General features: G+C 44.9%; 1 protein-coding gene across 7 annotated transcripts in view; it reads left to right on the forward strand.

Moving 5' to 3' along the window:
- DHRS7B (dehydrogenase/reductase 7B) overlaps nt 1-25,960 on the forward strand; it is a 51,346-nt gene extending 25,386 nt beyond the window's left edge. For 6 of the 7 annotated variants that reach the window (XM_019715965.2, XM_019715966.2, XM_074320434.1 and 3 more), the window contains 6 exons: nt 2,338-2,516; nt 7,609-7,718; nt 19,227-19,443; nt 20,052-20,144; nt 23,959-24,111; nt 25,486-25,960. In XM_019715965.2, coding sequence (XP_019571524.2) covers nt 2,338-2,516; nt 7,609-7,718; nt 19,227-19,443; nt 20,052-20,144; nt 23,959-24,111; nt 25,486-25,691 — 958 coding nt within the window. In that variant the 3' untranslated portion in view covers nt 25,692-25,960. Of the gene's footprint in view, nt 1-2,337; nt 2,517-7,608; nt 7,719-19,226; nt 19,444-20,051; nt 20,145-23,958; nt 24,112-25,485 lie in introns of those variants that run through there. The other variant, XR_012492305.1, reaches the window with a different exon arrangement.
- The last annotated feature ends 127 nt before the right edge of the window (nt 25,961-26,087 follow it).

The following is a 26,087-nucleotide window of genomic DNA, read 5'->3' on the forward strand; positions in this document are numbered from 1 at the left end:
GAGATCCCTTAACCCAGGCTGCTAAGTGGCTCAACCTGGGTGGGAACCCACAGAGACTGGCCTGAGGGTCCGTCCTCATAAGCCCTGCATGTTGTCACCTTGCTGCACTTAGTTTGTATTTTTCAGGTCATCTCTGAAAGCTCTGAATTTTAGGAGTCAATAGGCTGAGTATTGGTGCCAGACTCCCCTGTCTCCCTGCCTTCGGGGGGTTCTGGCTCAGCCCCAGGTGATAGGTCTGAAACCAGCAGACTCCACGGGCCTGTGGTCTGGAGGAACGTGCAGAGTTTCCACCCAGCTGAGCTGATGGAGTTCTGAACCCCCACCTGAAGGCTGAGCCCTGCTGTCCTTTTTGTGAAGCGTATCCCTGCCACTGTGGTCATCCTAGAAAGTAGCTGGTCCCCAGGTGATTCTGGCCTGGGCAGGGTGGTCCACTTTGGGACCTGCCTGGTATAAGGATCTTGGGTTGCAGTGGGGGGAAGCTCTTCGTAAGCATCCATCCTGCTGAGTTTACCCCTCCCCGCCCAGTCCCAACCCCAGTTGTTACATAACAGTTTGAGCCAGAATTACCTTGGGGCCTGCCTGTGTTTTCTGTAATTGTTATAATTTTCTGGTGTAGTTACCCCAACAAACTGGTAATCATTTCTGCTCCTCTAGTAGCGACTCCTCCTGCCCCAGGAAATACCTGCATACCCTGCTGTTCTTCAGGGGCTGGGGGCCCTGTGAAGACCCCCAGGCAGCACCCACAGACCCACGCAATGGTACAGGTGCTGGTACCTGCTGGAAGCCAAATTTGTGAGGACTTCCTAGGTGCCAGACAAAGGATCCTTGGGTCTTGCTGTGTCCCCTGGGACTCAGCCTGGCTGGTAGGCCAACACCTGGCCTGAGAGGATTAGGACCTGCGTGAAGAGCCTGACACTTTAGAAACCACTTTAATTACAGTTCAACTACATGTAGTCTTTGCACAATGTAGGGAGAGAGGGAAATGTATCCACTTAGCAGACAGTAGCTGGGGTTTTTTCAGAAGTCAGTTAAGGCCAGCCCAGTGGCTCAGGTGGTTGGAGCGCAGCACTCCTAACACGGCATTCGCTGGTTCGATTCCCACATGGGCCCGTGAGCTGCACCCTCTACAGCTAAGGTTGTGAACAACAGCTCTCCCTGGAGCTGGGCTGCAGTGAGCAGCCGGAGGTTGGAGCTTGCTGGGAAATAGTAAATTTTACAGATGTTTGTTCCGAGAATGTTGTTGATTTTTTTTTTATAGTGAATGCGAATTTAGGTGTATTTGGAAAAGCACGTAAAACATTAAACTAAATGCCAAACTAGTTGAGTCCTGGAGGTGGACAGTACGTGAGCCTTTGTGTAATAGACTCCGGCCCACTGTCAAGTGGCCTTATAGGGCATTTCTTTCAAAGTGACAGACATGGCATTGCTCCTCACTGGCTCGCCCTTGACCTTTATTTAACCCTGTGTCTCCCTCCCCTCCTAGCTGTTGGCTCTGGGCATAGGAGCATGGGTGAGTGATGAGGAACGGGGAGTCTTGGAGGAGTAAGGAAGTGAGAGGCAGTTGTGGGAGAAATGGGTATGTTTCCTAAGAATTGACTGCACCCTGTTGCATAAACACTCACGGGGCCTCTTGGTTTCACCTGCTGATGGCAGCTCACCAGTGACTGTTGAGTGACAACATGCTTCAGTGCCCTGCAGGGCAACCCGCTTAACAGCCGGTGTTGGTCCCCGGGCTTGGCAAAGGGCACTGCATTGTGCTGAATTCCCTTTGGGCGTCCGCGAGGCCTGTGGCCGGGAGTACCTTTGTGTGCTGTGGTGGATACCATCCAGGGGCTGCCTCACCCAGAAACATCCATCTGCTCAGGGAGGAGTATAAGGATTGATATGGTTTTCTTTTTTCCTTTTTTAAAAAAATTTTCTAGTTTCACAAATACCCAGGAATTGAACATGATAATGGGTATTACTTAAGTTCCTCAAAACAGAGCCCTGAAGGAGAATCAGGTGAGTACTGTTATGCTAGTGCCTTGCCAGGTAACTAACTGGTAACACTCACCAGCTAGCTGGGTCCTAAGCTACACGACTATCTCAGCTTGCCCTGCGTCACTGGACCCCTCGGAGAGGCACCGTGAGGCCTGTGGCTTTGCTGCCCGTGCGTGTCAGTGCAGAGTGAGAGGCAGTGAGTTCCGCAGTGCTCAATATTCCGCATGATGTACCGAGCCTGCAGAGACTTGATGGGCTCAGAGCTGGAGGCTGCACGAGAGACATCTGGGGGCCAGAGGGTTGGCAAGCTTCTGGAGTGCTCCTGTTCTGTCACTAACTTGGTTTGGGTTCTTCCAGGAAGAGTCTGCTGAAGCTGAGGATCATGGACTTCCTCACCTCCCCGGCCACCCTGCCCCTGCTGTTCGGCTGCGTGGGAATCTTCAGCCTCCTCAAGCTGCTGCAGCGCATGCGCATGAGGGCCTACCTACAGAACGCCGTGGTGGTCATCACGGGCGCCACCTCAGGCCTGGGGCGAGGTGGGTCCTTGCGGCAGTGCTGTTGGGGCTGGGGATGTGGGCCAGGCTGGAGGAGCCGTTCAGCCGCACAGGGGCTACCAGGCTGGGTGACTTAGGAACAAGATACATCGCTGTCGTTGGCCCAGTTGGGAAAAGCAAGAGCTTAATGCAGTGTTGGGAAGCAAAAGCCAGGGAGGAAGACCACGGCAAACTGGATACTGCATGTTCCATCTGAGGGGCAGCTTTACTCAGCTCCAGCTGGTTGTTCAAATGGGGATTTTTATGTGAAGGCTCCCAGTTTTCAAATATGGACAACTGATTACCTCTGTGAGGGCCGAGCAAAGCATGCCTTTTCCTGGATTCAGCCATCATCTTTGGTTTATGGCCTTGGTGTCACCTTCTCCATGCCTTCCCCTCACCGGGCCATGCCTCCACCTGTACCTGGGGCACAGCTGTGGCAGGGCTGGAAACAGAGTAAGTGAGGCCTCGGCTAACCAGGTGTCCGGTGTAGTTCCACTCTAATCCAATGACCATGCTGAGCTTCCAGGTCCCAGGAATTGTATGCTGCACACAGCTCTGCAGTCAGTCCCTCTCTCCCCTCCCCCACTGCCTTCTACAAATGAGTTTGTAGCACTGCCATCATTTCCCTTCCAAACAAGTATATTAACTTTGATAATGAAGGGGAACAATATATGTCACCCCAAAATATGCCCTTTTGGCATATTAATTATTTTGAATTAAGGTTACTTAAGAAACAACCCGTGTAAGAAGACATTCTGACCCTCCTTGTCTCCCTGAAAACAGGAAGTAAATCTCCCCTGTGAAAGGTACCCTCCTTGTACCAGGAGGTAGAAAGCATCCTTATCAGAGATGGGGAATTCAAGGTCAGGGAGGCTGTATAAACAAGCCTGTTACTTCTTCACCAATTTATTACCCAAAGCCCAAACCTCTTCGTCTTGTCAAATCTTCACAAATTCATTGTTTCTTCTAAAAGGTGTAAAAGCTGCCTCCTTTGGTCACTTAGAGCCTCCTATTTTGGGGGGCTCCCATGCACACAAAATTAATTTTTGTTCACCTGTTAACCTGTCTTACATTAATTTAATTATTAGACCAACCATAGAGCCTAGAAGGGAAGAAGGGAAGTTTTCCTCTCCTCCAGCAGAGTGGACAGAGGGATGTGGCATGGAGCCTCCTGCCTTCTCTCTCAGCTCCTGCACACACACCACACCACACCAGGGGGAGCCACGCTCGGGCTCAGGTCCATGGAAGGAGGCTGAGAGGGGCCCTGAGTCGTGGCAAACCCACCATTGTTGCATCTTTTGGTTGGTGATAGTACAGGCAGTGCTGCTGCAGCATCTCCCATGTATTGGGACAAACAGATGGAAGACAGGGTCCTGTCCCTCCAGGAATTCCCGGTCTGATGGAGAGGGACAAGGACTCAGCTCAGTACATTGCCATTTCCGTCATGGTTGTTCCCAGCCGGGCCTCGTAGAGGGAAGGCACATTCATATGCGCTGCCTCGCGCTTTCTATCCTTCAACTCTTACAGCTAAGATTCAGAGAAGGTATGAATTGACCTAGGACTTCTAGCCAGAAAGTACAAAGCCAAGTTTCAACCCTACATCTCTCTGACACCAGAAGTCAGTCTTGTCTCACCTGAGGAGGAAAGGGCCAGGGGAAAGCACGGCTTGGCATTGCGGACAGGCCCACAGCTGGGAGCAGCACAGATGTGCAGGGGCCTGTAAGCGCTTGGGTGTTGCAGGAACACAAAGGAGCAGATGGGGCCCTGTCTGCAGGCTACATGGCTTGCAGTCGGCCTGGGAAGGCTTCGGGAAGCGTGGATTCATCTGTATGCCCCCATGATGCTTAGGTGAGGTCACCAGAGGTGAACCCTGGGTCTGTTAGTAGATAGCCAGACCTGCATGGGGACAGCTGCCTCCAGGCCCTTTGCCACAGTTGGTCCTCTGACCTTACTCAGATACTATATATAGGGTAGTCAGCAGCTGCTTCTCTGAATCTCAGAGAGAAACACTTTTTTAAGTCGTTGAGAGTTGGCTGAAATGGAAAGGTGTGGAGTCACAGGTGCTCCGGTTTGGGGACATTTGAGAAGGACACTGTTCTCTTCCTCATTCTACATTTCCTCTTCCGGACACCAAGACTGAAAAGAATAGAAAATGTAATTGGAAAAAGATAAAACCTGCTTATATATATTATGTCAGCCATTTCCTGATTTCCACACCACTCTGCTCATGTTGTGCCCCCTTTAACATCTTAGGGACAGGACTCCATATTTCTCTTTCCCGTCCAGCCAGATAAAATAGGAACAGATCGTTACCACTCTGTCTCAGGTACCAACACCCGCTGTTGGTGACTGCTAGGGAGTCGCTGCTCCTTAGCTTCCGAGAGGAGGAAGACCTTGTGTCGCCTTTGGTGGCTCTGCCCATTGTGTTTGCCACTCGCGAAGTTTGAGTTATGTGACGAGTTTTCAGATAGCTTTCTGTATTTCTCCTATCTTGTCTCCTGCTTTGTATATGTAAGTTACATGAACTTGTCCTGGTAAAACAGTCGGACCATTGACCAAAGGAATAGACTGTTCTGGATGCTACTGTAGCCAGCCTAAGCCCATGAACAGCGATCTTGGTTTAGAAGCCAGGAGTGCGGCGGCACAGGAGTCACCTGGCGCCCTCGCTGAGTGGTACCTGAGGACTCTTCCTTTTTCCCTGGGTCCTCCTGCCTCCCTGTATCAGCTTTTTCAAGAAATGAAAATGCAGTCCTTCTAATCTGCTGTTTTCTTTTGTGTCACTCCTACACAAACTTTCATTTCCTCCCTTTTTGGCTCTGCTACGAAGCAGAGCTTAAGCAGAATGTTGGTGACCATTTTCCAGAAGCTGTTTATACACCAGCCTGCCGCCGCCTCACCTTTGGTTCTACGTGTCTGCACCATTTGGTGGCCCCTCAGAATGTCCATCGTGCTGGTCAGGACAGGATGAATGGGATGAGAAGCCGACGGGACCAGAAATTCCTAATCTTCGGGGATGATTCCGTAAACCGGATGAGCGTCCTAGCCTCAGGAGTACTGGCTTCTTGGTTTAAGAGCAACCACCCCACCCCCGCCACCCGCAGGAGGCCTTTGCTGCTCATTTCAGGACAGCAGGACGTGGGCAGGGCAGCGGCTGTGACACTGCCCTGTCCGCTCTCCTCCAGCCCCCGCCGAGGGACAGGCGGATGAGGGGCTGCAGCTCTGTCTGGGTTTGTGCCCTTTGTCCGATGAGTCAGTGAACAAACCAACCAGACCTTCAAGGAAGATGATTTTCTAGAAGGAGGTGCTAACTATACTAAATCAATGCCTGAAAGTGTATTGATTTAGTACACTTAGCACCTCCTTCTAGAAAACTCCATCAGGGGCTGTGCTGGCCTGGGGATGGCAAAGTAAAAGCTGTAAGAGAAGCTCGGGGAGGCGCTGCAGAGTGAAAAGGGAGGGCTTTGCTGCATAACGTGTCCAAACAGCTTTCCTGGAGGATCGTGGAATTTCTTCTCGTGTTTTGAACCCTTCCTCGCTTTAAGGAATTTTGACACTTCTGTGGGACGAAGGCTGTCAGACCAGTACACCCTGCTGGGACCCTACTACCTCCCTTCCCGGAGAGGAAGTGACAGCCTCGATCTCTCATCTCCCTGAGCTGCTGCCGGGACACGTCTGTCCTTTCTATGAGCCAGGAGAAACTGAGACACCACTTGACGGCCTTAGCCTCTGAGAATCAGCCTGGGACCCAGTCAGTAGTCAGCTGGGGCTGAGGGGTCTGTGCAGACTGGCTCGTGGGCATTTGAGGGACCAGACATTGGGTGAGGACAGGCAATGCTTCTTTAAACCATTGTATTTCAATCTTCACCAACAGTCAGTTTTTAGAACATTTTAGAAAGGCAACTTAGAAATATAAAATTACACTGTAGTACTTTTCTTTATAATGCTTTGTATCAACTACTGTATCTACTATAATGCATTCAGTTCCGGTACTGAAAGAGAAACAAAGAGGTTATAACATACCCCAAACCAGTAACTGTTCAAAGTTGGAGTCGAACACAGGAAGTGTTGATGTGAGCCCAAAGCTGCCTGCAGCCTCGTTCCATCGCGTGGAGAAGCCAGGCTGGGGGAATGAAGTAGAGCCTGGCTCCTGCTACCAGAGGCTCTGGACGCCCCACCCCTGTCCTTCCCAAGTCTTGGCCATTCAGCTTTTTCTCTTCGTTCTTGAACTAGCCCAAAGTCCTCCTGATAAATCTTTTCGCTTTGCTGTGATGTGAGTTGAGTCTCTTTTCCTGCCACCAACAGGATAGCGACTAATGGGGCCCAGCTAGTTCTGGTCTCTCCCTCGCCGTGGTCTTACTTGACGTCCTCATCCTTGCCCCCTGGAGTGCGCAGTGGGCTCAGTGCAGCCTGGTCTTCCCCAGTCCCCTTGCACCCGACGCAGGAGCTGGGAGCCCTTCACCACCCTTTGCTGTTGTCGGCACTCGGCATGCTTCAACTCCTCGTTCTCCAGGTGTATCGCTGCCCAGCCAGCAAGGCGGGTAGACTCCGCACTTCTGCGCCAGCCCCCCAGGCCTCCGCACGCCTTCTCAACAGAGTCCTGGGTCCCCAAAACTGTGTTTAGTACCCCAGTAGGTAGGTGCCTATCACATCCAAGTGGCTGGGGAGACAGCCTGGCTTATGCCGGAACGCGGGCCTCAGCAGATGCAGCCCCACAGTGGCTGACACTGCCCAGTCACGCGCACATCACTTGACCTTGCTGAGCTTCCTCCCTTGTGAAAATGAGGACCTTGCTCCCAAGAGTGTTCAGAGCTAGAGATGACTGGGGAGTTCTGAGCAGAGTGCCTAACCGAGCTGTCCACAGTCCCCGCCTGCTTGCCCTGTGGATGTCAGTCGCACCGCTGCACGTGAGCTCTCGTACGGCCACAACAGAGCTCACTGATCGCTGGACTGGTCCACAGCCAGGGCTCATGCGTATATGTTGAGTGCATGGAGAAACCAATACGTAGTCTGAAACACTGGGTACGTTTGAACTGTTTTGGGGAAGAACAGCGTGAATTTCCTCAGCTGTCACAGTTCTCTCTTCTTCCTTCAGAATGCGCCAAAGTCTTCCATGCTGCAGGGGCTAAGCTGGTGCTGTGTGGCCGGAACAGGGAGGCCCTAGAGGAGCTCACCAAAGAACTCACTGCTTCTCAGGTTACCAAGGTGAGCCCAGGGGCATGTTTTCCGTGGGGAAGGGGTACAGTCCATCCTCTGCTCAGCTAATGGCCCACTCCTGGGCTGCTGGCCACGCAGGGCCTCTGCATGGGCACACCGTCGGGAAGGCAGCAGGTCTCCACAGCCAACTGGCCGCTGGCCTGCGGAAGAAGCACTGTCATATGGTTCAAATTCCGACTCCACCACTTATTATAGCGCTGCAGGTTTAGTAAGCTCCCTCTGTGACTGCTCCCCTCTCCCTTTTTACCTGGCTAATACCTACTCATCTCTTTTTTGTCGGGGGGGGGGGGGGGGAGCGGGAAAGGGCGGGTTGGCAATGCCTTTTAAAATTTTAGTTGTGGAAAGATAGACATAACACAATATTTATCATTTCAACCATTTATAAGTGTACAACTCAGTGGCATTAAGTACACTCACAATGTGTGTAATTACCACCACTATCTATACCCAAAAGTTTGTCATCATCCCCAACAAAAATTTTGTACCCATTAAATAATAATTATTTCTTGCCCCCCTCTCCCCAGCCCCTGAAACCTCTCTTCTACTTTCTGTGTCTATGAATCTGCCTATTTTAGATACCTCATATAAGTGAAAAAATCCAATCTCTGTCCTTCTGTGTCTGGCTACTTCACTCAGCATAATATCTTCAGGGGTCATCTCTACTGTAGCCTGTATCAAAATTTCATTCCTTTTTATGACAATATCCCATTGTATGTATATGCCCCATTTTGTTTCTCCATTTGCTGGTGGAGACCATGGTTGTTTCCACCTTTTGGCTTTTGTAAATTATGCTGCTCTGAAGATTGATGTACGTGTATCTGAGTCTCTGCTTCTGATTTTTGTGGTTATACACACCTAGGAGTGGAATTGCTGAGTCACATGGTCATTTTATGTTTATCTTTTGAGGAGCTACCAAACTGTCTTCCACAGCAACTGTACCATTTTATATTCCCACCATCAGTGCACAAGTGTTCCAGTTTCTCCCATTCTTGCCTATACTTGTTACTTTCTGTTTTGTTTGTTTTTTAAATTACACTCATCCTAAGAGATATGATGTAGCATCGCATTGTGGTTTTATTTGCATTTCCCTAATTACAAGAGATGTTGATCATATTTTCATGTGCTTATTAACTGTTCATATACCTTCTTTGGAGAATGTCTGTTCAAGTCCTTTGCCCATTTGTTAATCAGGTTGTTTGTTTTTGTTGTTGTTTAGTTTAGGAGTTCTCAATATATTCTGAATATTAATGCCTTATCAGATATATGATTGGGAAATATTTTCTCCTATTCAGTAGATTGTCTTTTCACTTTCTTGATAGTGTCCTTTGATGCACATATGCATAAGTTTTTAATTTTGATAAAGCCCAGTTTATCTGGTTTTTCTTTTGTTGCGTGGGCTTTTGGTATCATATCCATGAGGTTGTTACCAAATCCAATGTTATGAAGATTTTCTCCAATGTTTTATTCTAAGAGTTCTATAGTTTTAGCTCTTACATTTAAGCTTTTGATACATTTTTAATTTTCATATATGGTGTTAGGTAAGGGTCCAACTTCATTCTTTTGCATATGAATATCCAGTTTTCCCAGGACCGGTTGTTGAAAAGATTGTCCTTTCCCCCTTGAATGGTCTTGGCACACTTGTCAAAAGTCAATTTATCATATATTTTGTGGGTATGTTTCTGGGCTCTCTATTCTGTTGCATTGGTTTATATGTCTGTCCTTATGTCCTAACATATGGTTTTAATTACTCTATCTTTGGAGTAAGTGTCCAAGTCAGGAAGTGTGGGTCCTCTACTTTGTAGTTTTCATGGTTGGTTATTCCTGAATAGCCATTGCAATTCCATATGAATTCTAGGACTTTTTTTTCTGTTTCTGCAAAAAATGCCTTCGGATTTTGATAGGGATTGCATAGTATCTGTAGATCACTTTGGGTAGTATTGACATCTTAACAATATTAAGTCTTTTAATCCATGAGCATGGGGTGTCTTTCCATGGATTTAGGCTTTTAATTTCTATCAGCAATGTTTTGTAGTCTTCAGCATACATATCTTTCACTTCCTTGGTTAGATTTATTCCTAAATATTTAATTCTTTTAGCTGCTATTGTAAATGGATTTGCTTTCCTAATTTCTTTTCAGATTATTCATTGCTGGTGTATAGAAACACAGCAGATTTTGTATGTTACTCTTGTATCCTGCAACTCTGCAACTCTGCTTTATTAGCTCTGATCACTTTCTGTGGATTCCTTGGGATGAAATTTCTATAAATGGAATCATGTCATCTGTGAATAGAGGTAGTTTTACTTCTTCCTTTCCAATTTGGGTGCCTTTTATATATTTTTCTTGTCTAACTGCTCTAATTAGAATTTCTGGTACTATGTTGAATAGCTGCAGTGAAAGCAGGCATCCTTGTTTTTTTCTTGATCATAGTGGGAACACTTTGAATCTTGCAGCATTGAACGTGATGATAGCTATAGGTTTTTCGTAAACACCCTTTACCACATTGAGGAATTCCCCCTCCATTCCTACTTTTCTGAGAGATTTTTATCATGAAAGGGTGTTAGATTTTATCAAATCTCTGTTCTGTATCAATTGAGATGATCATGGGGTTTTTATCCTTTGTTCTAATAACATGATGTATTACAAGTATATTGATTGATTTTCTTATGTTGAACCACACTTGCATTCCTAGGATGAATCCCACTTGGTTATGATGATAAAACCTTGTTTATTTATTGATTTACTTTTGTTTTGTAACTTTTATTTATTTTAAGTGTGTTTTTCCAGGACCCACCAGCTCCACGTCAAGTAGTTGTTTCAGTCTAGTTGTGGAGGGCGCAGCTCACAGTGGTCCATGTGGGGATCGAACTGTAACCTTGTTATTAAGAGCACCACATTCTAACCAACTGAGCTAACAGGCCGCCCCTAAACCTTTTAATATGCCATTGAATTTAATTTGCTAGTATTTTGTTGAGGATTTTAATTAGCATCTATATTCATAAAGAATAGTGGTCTGTAATTTTCTTGTGATGTCTTTATCTGGCCTTGGTATCAGAGTAGTGCTGGTCCAGGACCAGAGCCACCTGGTCCAGGATATTTCTTTGCCAGGAGGTTTTAGGTTACTGATTCAATCTCTTGACCTGTTATGTGCTTGCTGAGATTTTCTGCTTCTTCTTGAATCAGTTTAGGTAGTTTGTGTGTTTTTAGGAATTTGTTGATTTCTTCTAGGTTATCTAATTTGGTGGCATTCTCTTAGAATCTTTTATCTCTGTGAGGACCCACTTCCATTTCTAATATTTAGTTGTTTGCATTCTCTCTCTCTCTCTCTCTGTCTCTCTCTCTCTCCTTCCCTCCCTCCCTCTCCCCTTTGTCAAGCTAGCTACTGGGTTCTCAATTTTATTGATCCTTTCAAAAAACAACTTTTGGTTTAATTGGTTAATTGGTTTTCTTTATTGCTTTTCTATTCTCTGTTTTGATCATCTCCTCTCTAATCTCTGTTATTTCCTTCCTCTGCTAGCTTTGGGTTTAGTTTGCTCCTTTCTAGTTTCCTATGGTGTAAAGTTACATTACTGATTTGAAATCTTTCTTTTTTAATGTAGGCATTTACAGTTACAAATTTCCCTCTTAGCATTGCTTTCACTACTGTTCATAAATTTTGGTATGTTTTCATTTTCATTTGTGTGCAGAGATTTCTAATTTTCCTTGTGATTTCTTTTCTTTTTTTTTTTTTTGAGTCAATGTTGTTTAAAAGTGTGTTGTTTAATTTCCACTAAATTTCCTATTTGCCTTGTTACTGATTTCTAGCTTCATCACATTGTGGTTGGAGATGATTCTTTATATGATATCTGTTTTTTAAAATCTATTAAGACTTGTTTTGTGGCCTACGTGGAGAATGTTTCATGCATGCTTGAGAATAGTATGTATTGTGCTGTTGTTGGGTGGAATATTCTATATATGTCTCTTAGTTGTAATTGATTTATAGTGTTGATCAGATCATCTGTTGCCTTATTGCTCTTTTGTCTGGTTCCATCCATTATCGAGAGAGTGTTGAAATAAAAATATTACTGTAGCACTTTCTATTTCTCCCTTCAATTCTGTTGATTTTTGCTTCATATATTTTGAGAGTCTGTTATTAGGTATATAAATGTTTATAATTGTTATATCTTCTTTCTGTACTATGCCTTATATAATGTCCTTCTTTGTCTCTTGAAATCTTTTTTGATTTAAAGTCTATTTTGTCTGATATTAATGTTGCCACTGTAGCTCTCTCGGTTATTATTTATATTTTTTCGTCCTTTCACTTTCAACATATTTGTGTCTTTGGATCTAAAATGAGTCTCTTAAAGAGACTCTATATAGCTGGATTTTTTTTTTTATCCATTCTGCAATCTATCTTTTGATTAGAGGTTTTGAAATATTTGTATTTAAAGTAATTATTGTTAAAGAGGGACTTATTTCTGCCATTTTGTTATTTGTTTTCTATCTGCTTTATAGCTTTTTTTGTCCTTCATTTCCTGCATTGTTGTCTTTTGTGTTTAGTTGATTTTTCTGTAGTGAAATGCTTTGATTCCCTTCTCATTTTCTCATGTGTGTGTTCTACAGCTATGTTCTTTGTGGTTGCTATGGGGATTACATTGACTATCCTAAATTTATAACAATCTAATTTGAATTTATTCCAACTTAACTTCAATAACATACAAAAACTCTACTGCACAGCTCTGTCTTCCCCCCATCAGCTAGTCATGTTACAGATTTCATCATTATACATTGCTTATCCAATAACATAGATTAATAATATTTTTTAAATTGTTTTTTAAATTGTGTAGAAAATAAAAGGTAGTTACAAACCAAAATTACAATAATATTAGCTTTTAAAATTGCCCATGTATTGAGATCCAAGATGGCAGAGTAGATAAACACTGTGCCTGCTTCCTTCCATGAACACATTAAAATTAAAACTAAATTACAGAACAGTCAACCTGGAGAACCAGCTGAAGTCTAGATGAATAGAAGTTTTAGAACTAAGGATATAAAGAAGCCACGTAGAGACTGGTAGAGGTGGCAGAGATGTGGAACGGCTGAGAATCAGCCGGTTGAGAATCAGGAGGCATACCTTGGCTGCAGAGGTTCCCCCCAGAAGAATGAGGGAGCCCCCACATCTGGCTGTGAAAAACAGTGGGGATTCCAACCATCCAGGTGGGATGGAAGGCGGCGGGAAACCCAGACATCTTCTTAAAGGGCCCATGCACAGACTCACTCACTCGCAGGTACTCACCCTGGGTTCTGGCAGGGGGATGATGACTCGGGGTGCCGGAGGCATACGGTCTGACTGAGGTGTGTGGATGCAAGATGAGGGCTGGAAGACAGTCACCATTTTCCCTATATGGGCTCCTTCTCCCATGCAGCTGGCAGGCGGGCACCATCTTTCCTGTGTTGAGCCCTCCCCCACAAGGTCAAATCTGAATCTGAATTAGCCTGGTGAGATCCACTGGGACCCCCACCCCACCCAATTTCCCCAACACTGGTTTCTTGAAATCTATCGGAATCCACAGGCCCCAGGTGGGCAGCAACTGGCCTCTGTGTGCTCAGAGATTTTTGCTAAGTAGCTCCAGGCTCAGCACTGACACCAAGCCAAAATCTACATTAACCTGGTAACCACAACTCTTCCTACTCTAGGGAGTCCCTGAGACCCTGCCTCACCTAACTTGCATACCACATGAGGCTTTATCAGTGGCTGAACCTTAAGGGAGCTGGCAGATGGCAGCAGGCCTCAGGGTGTCCTGGCTTTTTGTGGAGCTACCCTAGGCCTGGTACTAGTGGCAGATGTCCTCGTTTCACAGTGTGGCTTCTCCCATGTGCCTCCAAGTTTACCATAGGCAGTGAACAACTGCAGATCGCTTTGTAGCTCCTATCAGATACTTCCCACCAGTCACAGGCAGTGGGTAATCTGCGCCTGCACTGGAACCTGTCGCTAGAGGTCCCAGAACCAGCATACTTGGAGGTTGGCTTCAGACTACAGCAGAGCACTACCCAGTTAGCCCCAAAAGTGGTACACACAAAGGGCAGTCTCAACAAGCAGTTGAGCCCAATGGGGCAAATCCCACTCAGTGGGGCAAGCACCCTGCACAACAGCCTGTAAGCTGTGGATGTGGCCAAACCTCACAGCCAATCAACCTGAGGGTCAGTCTTACCCACTGATGTGCCAATAGCAATCAAGACTCAGTTATAACAGAAGGGCACACACAACCCACACAAGGGACACTCCTGGATCATCCACATAAGGTGACCAAGGAGACTGTGCCAAGGCCCTAAGGGCACCTACTACATGAGGCCACCTGGCCAAGACTAGGAGACATAGCAGATGTACCTAATACATAAAAACAAACAGAGGTAGCCAAAATGAAGAAAAAAACAATATATGTACCAAATGAGACAACAAGAAAAAAATACTGTAAAAGAACTAAACAAAATGGAGGCAAGCAATCTACTAGATACAGAGTTCAAAATAATGGTTATAAGGATGCTCAAGGAACTTGGTGAGAACCTCAACAAAGAGATAGCAAGCATAAAAAATGACATGGAAACCACAAAAACGAACCAGTCAGAAGGGAAGAATATAATAACTGAAATGGAGACTGCATAGAAGGAATCACCAGCAAACTAGATGAAACAGGATCAAATCAGTAATTGGGAAGACACGGCAGCAGAAAACACCCAATCACAACAGCAGAAAGAATAGAAATAAAAATGAGGATAGTTTAAGAGACCTCTGGGACAACATCATGCATAACATTCACATCATAGGGGTACCAGAAGGATAAGAGAGAAAGCAAAGGATTGAGAACCTATTTGAAGAAGTAATGACAGAAAACTTCCCTAACCTGGCAAAGGAAATAGACATACAAGTATAGGAAGCACAGAGTCCAAACAAGATGAAACCAAACAGGTCGATACCAAGACACATTGTAAGTAAAATGGCAATGGTTCAAGATAAAGAGAGAATCCTGAAAGCAGCGAGAAAAAGGCAATTACCGTGTTGCCCTGAAAATAAGACCTAATCGGAAAATAAGCCCTAGCATGATTTTTCAGGATGACATCCCTTAAACATAAGCCCTAATGCGTCTTTTAGAGCAAAATTTAATACAAGACCCGGTCTTATATTGTCAGCTGATTTCTCAACAGAAACTTTGCAGGCCAGAAAGGATTGGTGAGAAATATTCAACATGGTGAAAAGCAAAGACTTACAACCAAGGTTACTCAACCCAGCAAGGCTATCATTTAAAATCAAAAGACAGATAAACAGCTTACCAGACAAGAAAAAGCTAAAGGAATTCATCACCACCAAACCAGTATTACAAGGAATCTTAGAGGGACTTCTAATAGATAAAAAAAAAATAAAAAATCAGAATTATGAATAATAAAATGGCCATAGCTACATAGCTATCAACAATTACTTTCAATGTAAATGGACTAAATGTTCCAATCAAAAGATATAGGAGGGTTGAATGGATAAGAAAACAAAACCCTTACTTATGCTGCCTACAAGAGACACTTCATATTGAAAGACACACAGAGAAAGTAAAGGGATGGAAAAAGATATTTCATGAAAATGGAAACAAAACAAAACAAAAGAGCTGGGGTAGGAATACTAATACCAGACAAAGTAGACTTTAAAATAAAGATTATAACAAGAGACAAAGAAGGACCCAGTAATCCCACTTCTGGGTAATTATCTGAAGAAACCCAAAATGCTCCTTTGAGGGGGGCATGTGTATTTATATGTTCATTACAGCGTTGTTTACAATGGCCAAGATTTGGAGGCAGCCTGGGTGTCTTGATGGATGAATGGATAAAGAAGTAGTGGTACATACCGTGTTTCCCTGAAAATAAGATCTATCCCCAAAATAAGCCCCAGTTAAGATCGTCATCCAGACGGATGCAATTAGTACGTTATGACGATGTTCCAGAAGTTGACATAACTTTGTTTGAATAAATGTAGATTGTTGTACATGAAAAAATAAGACATCCCCTGAAAATATGCCCTAATGCGTCTTGGAGCAAAAATTAATATAAGACCCAGTCTTATTTTCAGGGAAACATGATATATACAAAGGGATATTGCTCAGCCATGGAAGGGAATGGGTTCTTGCCATCTGTGGCAGCACGGATGGACCTGGAAGGTATTGTGCTGAGTGGAGTGTCAGACAGAGAAAGATAGACACAATGTGATTTTGCATATCTATGGAATTTAAAGAACAAAATAAACAAAAACTGATAGATACAGAAAACATTTTGATGGTTTCCAGATGGGAGGGGGGTTGGCGGTGTGGGTGAAAGAAGGCGAAGGAATTAAGAAGTACAAATTGGTTTTCACAAAGTAGTTATGGGATGTAGGGTACAGCATAAAAAATACAGTCAATAATACTGTAATAACTGTGTATGGTATCATATGGGCACTAGATTTGATGGGAAGGGGTTGGAGGGCAGGTGAAAAAGGTGAAGGGATTAAGAAGTACAAGTTGGTAGTTACAAAATAGTCATGAGGATGTAAAGTAAAGCACAGGGAATATAGTCAATAATGTGGTCCTAACTATGTATAGTGCCAGGTGGGTACTAGACTAGTCGGGGGGAATCACTTCTTAAATCATATAAATATTTAACCATATGCTTTACACCTTAAATTAATATAAACTAATATTGAATATTAATTGTAATTGAAAAATTAAAAATCGGGCAAGGTGAAGGAATAAGAGATCCAAATGTCCAGGTATAAAACAAATAAATCATGGGGATGTAATATATGTATAAGTTTGGACAATTAAGTCCGTGAACTTGTTACGATGATGTTGCTAACTTTTTTTATCTCAAAGGGATTATTCATTATGAATTTGTACCAACTGAACAAACAGTTAACCAAGTTTACTATTTGGAAGTGCTGAAAAGGCTGCGTGAAAAAGTTAGACGACCTGAACTTTTCTCCAATTCATCTCTCTTGCATCACAACAGTGCACCAGCTCACACGGCACTGTCTGTGAGTTTTTAGCCAGTAAACAGATAACTGCATTGGAACACCCGCTCTACTTACCTGATCTGGCTCCCAATGACTTCTTTCTTTACCTGAAGATAAAGGAAATATTGAAAGGACATTTTGATGACATTCAGGACATCTAGGGTAATACAATGACAGCTCTGATGGCCATTCCAGAAAAAGTTCCAAAATTGCTTTGAAGAGTGGACTAGGCGCTGGCATCAGAGCATAGATTCCCAAGGGTGGTGACAGTAGGGATATTCAGCAACGAGGGATGTAGCACTTTTTCTAGGATGAGTTCGTGAACTTAATTTTCACACCTCATACAGCATAAGGAATATAGTCAATAATATACTTCTGTAGGTATATAAATATTGAATAATTATGGTGTACCCCTGAAACTAATACAATATTGTAAGTTAGCCATATTTTTAATAAAAATCTTTAAAAAATAAAATAAAATTGCCCATGTATTTACTTTACTGGAGATCTTTAGTTCTTCATGTATCTTTAAATTATACTGCCTAGCTTCCTTTCATTTCAAACCTAAAAGACTCCTTTTAGCATGTCTTGCAGGGCAGACCTAGTGGTAACAAACCCTCTCAGCTTTTGTTTGTCTGCAAATCTTAAATTTCTCTCTCATTTTTGTGGAAGGTATAGAATTGTGGCAGGTATAGAATTCTTGGTTGTCAGTCTTTTTTTCTTTCAGCACTTCTGGCCTTCAGGGTTTCTGATGAGAAGTCAACTGATGAATCTTATTGAAGATCTCTTTTATGTGAGGAGTAGGTTTTCTCTTGCTGTTTTCAGGATTCTCTTTGTCTTTTAACAGTGTTATTATAAAGTGTCTTAGTGTGGGTCCTGGAGTTTATCCTACTTGGTATTGAGCTTCTTGGATGTGCAGATTCATGTTTTTCATTGAATTTTTCAGCAATTATTTCTTCAAATATTCCTTCTACCCCTTTCCCTCTGTCTCCTCCTTCTCAGATTCCCACAGTGCCTATGTTGGTCCACTTGATGGTGTCCCACAGATCCCTTAGGCTCTGTTCAGTTTTCTTCATTCTTATTTTCTTTCTGTTCTCAGACTTGATAATTTCAATTGTTCTCCCTTCAAGTTCACTGATTCTTCTATTAGGCTGGTGCAAATGTAACTGCAGTTTAAAAGGTTAACAATTGCAAAAACCGCAATTACTTTTATACCAACCTAATACTTGCTCAAATCTTATTTTGAACCCCTCTAGTGTATTTTTCATTTCAGTTGTTATACTTTTGAGTTCCAGAATTTTAAATATAATTTCTATTTATTAATATTTTCATTTTGTTTATACATCAATACATGTTTTCTTTTAGCACTTTCAGCATCTTTAAGACAGTTGTCTTAAAGTCTTTGTCTAGTAAGAAACCCATCATCTGGGCTTCCTCAGGTATGTTTTCTGTGACTTCTTTGAATCAACTGAAAGCCACTTCAGCCAGTGGTGGTTAAAAAAATCCAGCCTGCCTCAGTGCTACACCTCGGTGATCAGAGCAGCAATCCACCATCAGAACAAAACCCAGATTTTTGAAAGACAAGGTCTCGTTGCCTCCCTGAGCTCCCTCAAGCTGCACCAGAAATGTGGGCTGCCTGCCACAGGGCTGGGTGGGTTGGGGATAGCTAGCTACCATTGAGCTGATGGCTGAAATTGACCAAAATTATCTATGATTTACCAGCTAAGCACTATCCTGAAAGCATCAAGCATTCAAATAGATTCCAGAGTTCCAAAATAGTCATTTCAAAGAGTTGCTGCCAGTACAGTTGTCCAGGTGGAGATAGATTCCTGGCACTTCCTACTCTGGCATCTTCTCTGATTTCAACCCCCCACCCCCACCCCTTTATCTTTTTGATCTCTTGTTAAACTCTAAATTAGATGGCTCAGTTATTCATTTCTGTAGCTTCTTATACTTCTTTATGGCATTCTTTATAGTTCATCTGTCTTCTCCACTAGACTGTATACTTCAGGAGGACAGGAACCATGTCTGTCTTGCTTTCTGCTCTGTCCCCACTGTCTGGTACATAGCGGGTATATAGAAAATGTTTCATGATCAAATAAAATTCAAGTGACTAAACCTGAGAAGGACAGCACCTCTCAACAAGACCACCGTTTAATTAGTTACATGTATAGCACGGTGCAGGCACAGGCAGGAAAGGGAGCTGTGATGACTAGCCCCTGTGGTCATCTATAACCTATACCTTACGGACCCTGTGGAATTGACTGTCTAGCTCGAATAATAATGTTCAGTTCGAGAGAAGAGTTGCCCAGGTCAGGTGTGAGCTCTGTGAGCATCCCCCAGGCCGCACCTCCTCAGAGGGTAGGTGCTGCAGCCTGTGTCATCTCATGCCTCATGGCCACTCCCAGGACTCTGAATGGTAGCAACCCATTGGTTCACATGGACTGTCACTCTGAAGGTGCATTTGGTTTCTGTCATACCTGACCAGGTGCAGATGCACAAGCCTTACGTGGTGACCTTCGACCTTGCAGACCCTGGGGCCATCGCTGCAGCCGCCTCCGAGATCCTGCGGTGCTTTGGCTTTGTGGATGTGCTCATCAACAACGCTGGGGTCAGCTACCGCGGCACCATCATGGACACCACCATGGACGTGGACAAGACAGTCATGGAGATAAACTACTTTGGCCCAGTTGCTCTAACGAAAGGTAGCAGTCTTGGATTGAAAGAAAAAAGAGCACTGATATGTTGGCGTTGTTTTTACTTCACTTGGTTCCTTGTTGGCTAAATGTTGCCTGTCGCCATCCTCTATTTTGCCCTGGAAAGGCGCTGTCATTACAGCTTGGGTGTTTGCTTTTCCCAGACTTATTTGCATTTTTTTAATCTGCTTTATAGCTTTAAATCAAGATGTTCTCCTCACTGACAGCTTCATTTATACAGCATGCCCCCATTTCCTCTTAGTGGTCTTTGCAAACCCCTACAAAGTGGAGATACTCTCATGTCGAGGCTCAGATTTCACTCCAGGGGAGGGGCTCTCCCTCGGAAAGGGAGCTGAGCTGGTTGTGACCTGTGATTAGGCTTCTGTCTGCCCCTCTGTCCACCCCCCCCCCACTCCCCACCCCACCCCCCCGGCCTGCTGGAAGTCTGCTGGACGCAGGAGGCCTAAGAGTTCAAATAAAACGTGATCTTCCCCATTTCAGGGCTTTCACTGTTCACCTCCCTTGTTCCAACAATATGTGAGGCCACCTCCTCTGAGCGTTAGGTTCGGTAACGAGAAGAAAAGTCCTCTTCTAAAGTCTCTGACCTCTTTCCTTAGCACTCCTGCCCTCCATGATCAAACGGCAGCGGGGCCACGTTGTTGCCATCAGCAGCATCCAGGGCAAGGTCAGCATTCCTTTTCGATCAGCCTGTGAGTACCTGCTTCTCCCTCCCTCAGATGCTTTTCTTTTTGTTTTTTCCTGATTATAAAAATACCACATTTACTACCCAGAATTCAGACATCAGAGAAATACTCATTGCAGAATGTGAAGGAACTTTAGCAGAATGTGTTTCCTGAGCAGAATGCCAGCTCTACTCCTTAGCCCCTATATGTGACCTTGTGCAGGTGTCCCCACAACTCTGTACCCCAATCCTCATCTGCAAAATGGAGACAGAGGCAGTCCTACTCTTGGAAAGCCACTAGAAAGGTGAGAAATCTGTTAGCTCTGTGAGGGAAGTGCCTGGCAGTGCCAAGCGTAAGTGCCATGCACGTGTTAGTCACGATTATCAATTACCCTTGTCCCATCACTTCATCACTTTGGATATAGGCCTCCAAATTTTTTCTCCATATGATCAAACATACAAAAATAGGGTTACATTATGCATAGTTGTGGCTCGCGTATTCCACTTGACACTATTTCTTTCTACATCAGTATACAATGGATTTACCTAATGCTTTTAAGTGGATATGTAGTAGTTCATTGAATGGATATATAACATAATTTATTTAGATATTTTCCTGGACATTTGAAGATTTTTTTTCCCTTCAGTCTCTGACCGTTAACAATGATGTGCTACATAGAACATCCTTACATATTTACATCTCCAGGCACTCATGGGAGGGTTTCAGTAAGGTACATTCCTCAAAGTGAAAATATTAGGTATTTTCCTATAATTAAGGAAAATAATTGGCGGTATAATTAAACGCGCCAAATTGACTTCCAGTTCACAGTCTTACCTCCATGTATGCAATTGACTATGCCAGAATTTTGAGATATAATTTCACCTGTCTGCTGTCATGTTGCACCAGCGAGCAAACAGAATCTAGTTTTCTTTAGTTAAAAGATTTTAAAGGTAATTTCACAAACTGTCCTAGTAACTCCTTTCTTTGCTCCACCCTCTGGAAGCACACACTGCCTTTAATCAGCACGTTGGCATCTGCTCTCAGCACCTCCAAATGCTGGACTCAGCCACGCCCTGCTGACTTGGCAGGAGGGGAGAGCAGAGCTGCTTCAGCACTTTGAAAGGACAGGAACAGACATCCAGCTGGATGATACGGGTAGCCAACTGTCTGAACTGGAAACATAACAGAAACTTACTCCTCGCTGAACCCAGCTCTACCTTTTGGGTTTAGTTGTGTGTCCTCAGGCCAGTTGTTTAACTTGTCTGACCTTCCTTTTCCTTTCTTATAAAATGGGACTTACAATCATCTTACATGCTTCACAAAGCTGTTTTAAGTTGAAATGAGACAAATGGAGATGAAAAGTCCTTCGTAAATTGAGAAGCGCGGTATCTATGTTTGTTTCTATGATTATTTCTGTTTCAACTCCAACAGCATAGGACAGCCATCTAAGGCTGCTCAAATAAATGAGTGTGTGTGTGTGGTCACAAATGATAAAACAAATGAGGTAAACTGTTAATAATAAGTAAGTCAGGATAAAGGCTATATCATGTTCTTTGTACTAAATTACTTCCAAGCTTTACTGTGATTTAACCTAAGTTTTATTCTCCACTTGACCTGTGACTAAAGTAGGTCACACATGGTTGATCTGGGCTCTTTACAGTAACGGGACTGAGTGTGGCGATGCCTCCTGGGCACACTGGTAAATCCTGACAGAGATCTCCTCGTGTGTAAAATGAGAGCGCAGCTTTATCTTTCTCCCACGCTGTCCTGAGGACCAGGTGGTGTGTTTAACGCTGTGCCTTGCAGACAAGAGGCACTGAGTACCACACAGCCTGGCTGAGAACTGCCAGCCTGAGAGCTCTGGGAGACTGATTGTCAGGGTGAGCCTTCTATTCTGGGGACCCCCAGTATGACTCCCTCATCTCAGTCCTTGGTCCTGGGCAGCAGTCCTGGAATCACAGCTGACAGCAGATACCCACAAACTACTCATCCAGCCCCTAGCAACTTGGCCTGAACCAAAGGAGCTGGCCCCAGAAGGCACTGCAGCAAGTTCAGACACTTGAATTGCTCAGGTGACTTGCTGCACCACTTTCTGCGTTTTTCCCTTCCTGTTTTATTGGCTGACGGATTCCCCTTTGCTAAGGCCAAAACATTTAAAATCCTGAATGGGAGGAAACTGATTTTCCAGTGGAGATTCTGTGTGTTTCTTAAGAATGCCATGGTAGGGTCGCTGCGTCCCCCTTAGAGTACCTTTCATCATGTTAAGGCACCGTTGCTGAAGAACAGAGATGGCTCTGTTTCTTGGAGGTGGCGCAGCTCAGTAGCTTCCAGATGAAAAGCGGCTTCATGGAAGTTTGCCAAATGAAATATGTAGGAGAACCAGTCTCAGATTTTATATCCCATGCATGCAAGGATGCTCACTAGTAGCACCATTTCAATGACGAAACCTGGAAACAACCCTTGAAGTTTCACTGAAGGGGCCTGTTCTGTCATCTGGTGACCCATGGAGGAGCATCGTGGGTCTGCGTGGCTGGTGCAGATGCTGTCCTGTCTGTCACCAGGTGAAGAAAACTACTTGTAGGAATAATATGAACAGTATGAGCTCATTTCTGTAAATACATACAGTGGTACCTCGGTTTCCTAACGTAATCCGTTCCGGAAGCCCGGTCAAGTTCTGAAACGTTCGAAAATAGCCGACAGCTCGGCCTCAGGATCTTGTACTCAGCCGAAGCCACGTGACATGTATGACTTCCGAGGCGTGTTCGAAAACTGAAGCATTTCCTTCTGGGTTTACGGCCTTCGTAAACCGAAATGTTCGTCAATGGAGACGTTCGAAAACCGAGGTACTACTGTATACATATAACTTACATGTAAAATCACATATATGTACATAGGGTATATAAAAAATAAATCCTGACAGACTGTTAACATTGGTTACCTCTGGAGAAGGAAATTGGCAGAAGGATTTTCCCTTTTTTACTTTATAGCCTTCTGTACTATTTGAATTATATGTTTTACCCATTAGGCTTTAAGTTGTTCTTTATTTTCTTAACTTTTAAAGTAGAATGATTTCTGACTTAAAGAAAAGTCGCAGGAATGGTACAAAGAACTTCTTCATGCAGAGTCCCCAGTTGTTAACATTTTACTGTATTTGCTTTATCATATTGTGTGTGCGGGGGTGGGGGGAGGAAAGCGTCCCAGAGAGCAGTTTCCAGGCTCCGCCTGGCGTGGGGAGGTGCAGGCGCGGGTGGTGAATGACCATCGACTGTGATTGGTTGGCCGTCAGCTGTAACCGGTTATCCAATTGGCTACTGATGTAACTGCCGGGACTGTGTTGATTGGTTGGTTGGTTGGTTGGCAGGCAGAGAAGTGAATGGCGGACTGCGGATCCTGTGGATCCTACTGTGTGTGTCTTGCCCGGCTGCCAGAGGGAATATAGTGGTATGACTCCCCTATCTATGGCTCCGTGGGTGTTCCTTTTTGGCCTCACCATGTCTTGCGTTCTTATTTGGGGAGCACGACCAGAGACCCCGCATGAGTCCCTGCATGACAGTGTATATATGCACATACATGTGTACATAAAATGTATAATTTTCCTTTCCTGAACCATTTGAAGAACATTGGAGATACAGTGCTCCTTTCCTATTAGGTGTTTGCCAAGAACAAGGATATGATGTACTTCTCTAAATCAGGAGGTGAACACTGCTGTGATGCTGTAGTAACCTTGAGTTATAAAACAAGTTTTTTAAATAAGAGAAAGAATGGGAGCGAATATGTGGGCTTGTCCCAGGCATGTCCCACACCAGCTCACTCACCGGCCTTTGCTCACCCGCCTTTGCAGATGCGGCCTCCAAACACGCAACCCAGGCATTCTTTGACTGTCTGCGCGCCGAGATGGAGCAGTATGAGATTGAGGTGACCGTTATCAGCCCCGGCTACATCCACACCAACCTCTCTCTAAATGCCCTCACTGCTGATGGCTCTAAATATGGAGGTGAGGCCTCTGTGCTTGAGAAATAACTGATTTCAGGGTACTCAAAGCAAAGAAGCCAGTCTTCTGGGGTGAGGCTGGGTGTACCAGTCTCAGAATCTCCATCTTGCTTTAGCCAAAGACAGTGCTGAGCTGACCTGCAGTCAGCGCTGGTGAGCCCAGGAGACTGGCCCAGCACGCAGGCTCAGGCCCAGCACGCAGGCTCAGGCCAAGCAGAAACCAATTAATTGGCTTTTGCCTCCCAGGTTAGTTGACCCACGTGTGCTATTGCTGTGGGAGCTAGCTCTGCCTTCCTGAGTTTGAGAGGGGCCTGCCCGCCCCAAGTCCTGGCCTCCATGCACCACCTCCCTGGATGTGATCTCTTGGGCCTGTGCCATGGCGTTCACCTGGTCTTACACCCCACCCCAGCCAGGTCTGAACCAAGACTACCTGTGCCCTGGGTGGCAGCTCAGAAAACCAATAGAAACCGGACAGAGGCATAGACTCAAAGAGATTCATATTTACCTTCTTTACACTTAGAAAAATCTTATTTTAAAAATTTCCTCTGTGGCATTTAAAAATCAGCAACAGTAAGAAACCCCCTATTCTTCTGTGTTAACAAAACCACAGCGAGAACAGATACCGGTGAGGATGCTTAGCAGTTTGGACAACTTACAAATGGTTTCAAATGGTCTGTCCTCTGCCTGCCACTGGTCCTACTTTGTTGGCAAAAGGGTCAGATTACTGGGGAAGAAGGAACATCAGTGGATGTTAACCAGCCTAACACCTCCCAACCTCCCCGCAGCTATCCCTAATGCCTCAAACAAACCAAGGTTTCTTCCTGCTCCCTATCCAGTTAACACGTGACGTGGGGAACTGTGACAGCTCTGCTGACTCCCTTCTTCACTTTCACGCCAGTGAGCTCATAGTGCATACGAGGCTGTAGTCTTCTCCCACCTCCTCTCTGGCAGACCTCAAGCCAGGTTACCCAAGATTCATTTGATGATACAACATCCTTAGTCAGTAGTTGTTTGAAAAGACAAAAATTCCCCAAGCCAGGAAGCTGCTCAGCTGTGGTGTGAGGGGCTACCTCTTGAGACCCCTTCTGGTCTGGTCTTATCCTTGGTCACAGACCACCAGCTCTGAGCACTGACTGGGGCGCCATCCACCTTAGTCCCATGTGCCACCCATGTGTCTCTTACCTCAACTCACACACACTGATGGGTGCTCATTTCCTGAAAGCACAAGGGAGCCGGGTGGTGGCGTCCCACCTGCCTCCCGACAGACTGTGGGAGGAGCTTCATGATGGGAAATCCAGCAGCTGACCTGACGACAGTCCTCATCAGCTCAGCTCCTCAAGAGAGGGGCTTCCCAGCTCATGTGTTTCCTTTGTTTCAGTTATGGACAAGACCACGGCCCAGGGCCGAAGGCCTGTGGAGGTGGCCCGAGATGTTCTGGCTGCTGTGGGGAAGAAAAAGAAAGATGTGATCCTGGCAGACCTGCTGCCTTCCTTGGCCATTTATCTGCGAACTCTGGCTCCTGGGCTCTTCTTCAGCCTCATGGCCTCCCGAGCCAGAAAGGAGCAGAAATCCAAGAACTCCTAGTGCCACAACAGCTGGGCAGGAAGCAGCCCCCGCCTGGGAATGGCTGCCCTACAAGGGAGAGCTGCATTTGTGGAGACTTTATTGGATGTTTGTCTCACAGGAAGGAAAGACAGAGACACACTACTGCAGACCCCTGACTAGACCCCTGCTAGAGAATGGGAAATGAAAAAGGCAGCAGGCTTCTCGGGGGTGAGGGGTAACCCTTAAGAATAAATGTGGAGCTGGATTTTAATGCTAAGAATATGAAATAAATGAATGGAATAATAAGAGTGGTAGTCCTCAAGGACTAGAAGAACCATGCCTCCTTTGAGTGCCAGCCTGCACCAGCTCCTAGAAAGTGTTTCAGTCTTGAAATCAGAAGACATCCTGACATCACCTTGACCCAGTTGTTTTCAT

Source organism: Rhinolophus sinicus, linkage group LG15, assembly GCF_036562045.2.
Source record: "Rhinolophus sinicus isolate RSC01 linkage group LG15, ASM3656204v1, whole genome shotgun sequence".
NCBI lineage: Eukaryota > Metazoa > Chordata > Mammalia > Chiroptera > Rhinolophidae > Rhinolophus > Rhinolophus sinicus.